General features: G+C 40.3%; 1 protein-coding gene across 1 annotated transcript in view; it reads right to left on the bottom strand.

Moving 5' to 3' along the window:
• nbeal2 (neurobeachin-like 2) overlaps nt 1–4,212 on the bottom strand; it is a 36,111-nt gene that overhangs the window by 20,767 nt on the left and 11,132 nt on the right. The window contains 7 exon segments of the mRNA XM_025061518.1: nt 8–149; nt 299–397; nt 513–596; nt 2,592–2,678; nt 2,948–3,054; nt 3,165–3,468; nt 3,563–3,648. Of these exon segments, the coding sequence (XP_024917286.1) occupies nt 8–149; nt 299–397; nt 513–596; nt 2,592–2,678; nt 2,948–3,054; nt 3,165–3,468; nt 3,563–3,648 (909 nt within the window).

Below are 4,212 nucleotides of genomic sequence, written 5' to 3'. Positions count from 1 at the left end.
CCTCGGCAGATGTTGGCCAGCCACTGGGCCACCAGCAGCTGGTGCTCCCTCTGACCCACGAGGTCGGGCAGCCACTGCAGGAGCAGCAGCAGGGGCTGGTCGTTACTGATACCAAGGCGATTAGCGTGGATGTGCTCCCCCTCAACAGCCTGAGGGACAAAGTGGAGATCAGATGATAAAATGGAGTTACAGTTTAAACTTTGTCACAGAAAATGATACTGTTTAAAATAGAACATAAATAGGTCATAAATAAGAGCAAATCGTCTCTGAGGGGACGATGAGGAATTGTGTGTTTCACCATGTTCATCAGCTCCTGCAGCAGCCGTTTGGTGGGTTGACCTTGACTCTTGAGCACATCAAATAACTGGGAATATCCAATTCTCTCCTTGAAAACCTCCTGATGGAAGAAGGGACAGAAATAGTCTGAAAAAAAAGCTTCACAGGGGAAACTGATTTGGCACACTTTCAGATCTGAGACGATGAGCGACACAGGATTATCCTGAAGCTCTTACCTTTGCAGAGGGTGAATTACTCATTATAGCAGTGAGGACACCCAGAGCATGGACTGTAATACTGTCTGAGCCCTTCTCCAAAACCTGCATTGGAAAACAAGGAAATACAAAGTAATATTATCATAAGGCCACAGAAGGGTTAAAGTTTTTTTTCTTTTTAAAACAAAAACAAATATAAATCAGTTTAGAACTCGTTTCAAGCAGACAAATGATTTTGTAACATCAATTATTGTACTGTAATTTTGTATAGTTCCATGAGACCCACAAGTTCCCACTAAACACCATTCTTAATAAAGCGGAAATTACCTTAGTAAAGTCAAGGTCAAAATGATTGTAAATGCCCAAATATGTCAAAAATATATCACAAATGTTTTTATACAGAAGAAGAATTTTGGAAGCAAACATCACTGAACCGAGCATCTCACAGTATTGAAATCACTATCCTCGCTTGTGCTTTTAGCAAAACAGTCTTTTAGTTGGGAATCTGGTCTTCTGTTCCCTCTGGGACTTCCTCTGGGGGGCGCCAGAGCTGTTCAGGTAGGTGACTAAAGAATAAATAGTGAAGTCTCATCTCTACTAGCCAACTAGCCTGTGTTTTACACACACACAGCGATTACTTCAATCATTATTTCATGTATTGATTTTCAAAGGTTGGTGTTGGACAATAATTTTTGAGGAAACTTTTCGGCCAATTTTAGAAACTGTAAATTAAGCAGTAATATATATAATAACATCTGTTTGCTCTCAGGGATGTGTTTGGGGGTCACTGTTAATTTTAGCTGGATCTTAAAACCCTTTCTTTAAGGTTTTTTTTGTTTGTTTTTAAATACTTTTGAAAAACAGCTTCCGATTCCTTCTGATTTAGGAAAAAGCATTCATCATAGTTGCTCTAGTTTTTTTCCTCTCCCTCTGTCTCCTCCAGACTTCTGCATGACTAAAAGGTTCTAGTTTTGTCTCATCTGAGTGAATACAGTAATATGCAGTATCCAGTATGTGTCTGCAGGATGACCCTGGCTGAGTTTCCTCTTTTTTTCTGTTCTGTACCTCACTGTCTGAAACAACTATAGACAGTTTATTAGTCACTGGTGTCATGGCCGTTACACCATATCATCCGCCTTCAGTTTCTGCGAGGTTTTAAACTCTTCAAACTTTTCATTAAAGTTTTTTTAAACTTTTCATATTTTGTCAACATTTTATTAGGTCTTTACGCATTTTGTTTTGGAGCTAATGCTTTCAAACGCTTAAACACCAAACCCATGTGAAGGGTACAGCATATGTGAGAGATAAAACTTGGTTCAACTTTGAATGTGAGAAAATACAAACGTGGTAAATTATGCTGGTGTATCCAGAAAACTGGTAAAAAAAAATACCTGTTCTGTATGAAGACACTTTAGAAATATTTGAAATTATTGCATTGCATTCCATAGAACGGCTAATAATTTGTTTTCAATTGTAAGTGAGCGACTGTGTTCACCCAAAAACAAAAAAACCCACTTTAATATCTTCAAATATCTGCATGCAAAAAACACCCCAAACCAAACAAAGCACACCACTGAAGGAAGGTTGAGGCAACTCCTAAGTACTGCAGGAAATTGGGCAATGTCAAGCACCAGGACATGCCCCACAAGCCCCATCAGTCACAGAGCCGAGCAGCCATAAAAGGAGGAAAAAAAGACAAATGACAAATTCATGCACAGCAGAAAACCAGAGAGTGCCCTTCATGCCCAGGGGTGTCAACAGGGAATTCAGCCTCTAATCATCAATTTAATATGGAGATTTTCAAACAGGCAATGATTAGTTATATGATCACAGCAGTTTATTCTCATGATTATATCAAATTGGATAAACAGTGTCCAGAATCGACATATCTGGTCTGGATACCCTCACTGTCGGGGAACATGTATAACAGACAACAAAAAAATAAATAAAGTTGCTTGTTTTCAATTATTATTACTATTTTTTGATAGATTTCCTGTCTAAAGTTCCCTGTTTAAACAAGTTAAGAAGGCTGAGTTTCCTGCCAACAGGCCAGTATCAACACAACAAGTGGGGCAGGGTGGATGCTGGAGGAGTCAGTACCTGGTCCACATCGATCTCTGTGAGTAAACTTGTGGTGAGGTCAGACACAACCTGACGCTCCGACCTACGCCTGTTGCTCTGATAGAGCTACAGGGCATCCAGAGACACACGCGCACAGGCAGGCAGCAACACACATACACACACATAATACAAAAAGACAGACAGACAGTTAGACGAGTAGTCAACTGTGAGCGGTCAGACAGACAGGTTTGACTCTGATCTCAGAACAGCTGAAGACACAAGGACAAACATGGACTGGTGGTTTCAGATAATTGTCACAAATACAAACATTTCATTAGAAAGGTTGACAGACAGTCAGACAGGGGAAGCAGACAGACAGGTGGCAGAGATCTGACCTTGCTGTTCTGAATGAGCCTCAGTATGTGTTCAAAGCAGTTGTTGTTCAGGAAGATCGCCTGCAGGACGGGTCTGTCCGGGCACTGGAGAATCTCAGGAACAGCAGCTAAGATTGACAACACGATGGACGTTGACTCATCATCACCGTTGATCAAACACTGGGAACCAGGATTATTTGGTTCCAACACAAACCTGGGAGGAGACTTTTAGACTTACTTAGCATTTGGCTCTGAAGCAAGATCAGATTCTCTTCCCAACTGTTCCTGTCCAAGTCCTCACTGCTAAGCGGACGATTCCAGTTGAGGAGCTGGAAGTAGCTCTCCAGTATGGTCCTGATCTCTATCTGCCGTTCTGCAGGACTGCTGGAGTGCAAGAGGTGAATCATGGCCGTCAGGCACTGCAAGGTCATCTTTGGGAGCCTAGTGTCCTTTGGTGAGGAAGAGGCCCGCAGACACCACGCTCGCAAAACAGAAAACAAGTCCTCCACAGAGTGAGGGGTGATGGAGAGGAGACCGTTTTTCTGAAAAACAACAGACAAGGTGACTCCCTTTTAATGTCCTGCCGTGTTTGCTGCAGACTAATCACAGGTGAAGAGCGTGAACACGAGAGCAGACCTTTCCTCCACTGATGACGGCCCCCTGGAGATGGACCAGTCTGAGTGTAAGGATCTCTGGGATCTGCTCACTCTCCTGTAGACTCTCTGTTAAAACGCAGCCAGAAAACTTCATGAAAAACTGATGAGGACATTCACGATAAATAATGAATTAATATATATATATATAGTGAACAAGGTACAAAAAACAAATGAGAAACAAAACTATATAAAAATAGTTACTATTAGTCTGTAACTATGAGTTCTTTCCACAAACAGAAAATCAAATAAATATAAGAAAAACAGCTAAAAGCCATGAATGTAGCTGATGGTAGTTAAAATGGTCCAAAAGATCAAATAAGCTTTGAGCAGGAACTTGTTTTATCCAAAATAAGATGGAAATGTGATGACAAGATAGCTAAAAGTAATCCAAAAGGTAACTTTAATAATTTAAATATTTTTAGTAGTATTACAAAAAAAGCCAAATACAAAGTCTAACAAAACAAACAGTTAATGGTTATTGGAGCATAATGTTAGCTCCAATAACATCTGACTTCAAGCAGTTAAAATTGACCAGATGCTGAACCTTACTGCAGGACTTAGTGGTAAAAAAACAATTTTAGTGTTTTTAGGAAAGGAAAGGGTTAGCTTATCTTACAAATAATATAAAAA

This window comes from Cynoglossus semilaevis, chromosome 13 (assembly GCF_000523025.1).
Source record: "Cynoglossus semilaevis isolate Cse_v1.0 chromosome 13, Cse_v1.0, whole genome shotgun sequence".
Lineage (NCBI taxonomy): Eukaryota > Metazoa > Chordata > Actinopteri > Pleuronectiformes > Cynoglossidae > Cynoglossus > Cynoglossus semilaevis.
Note: the sequence above shows the minus strand (reverse complement) of the source record. Positions and strands in the feature narration are given on the sequence as shown.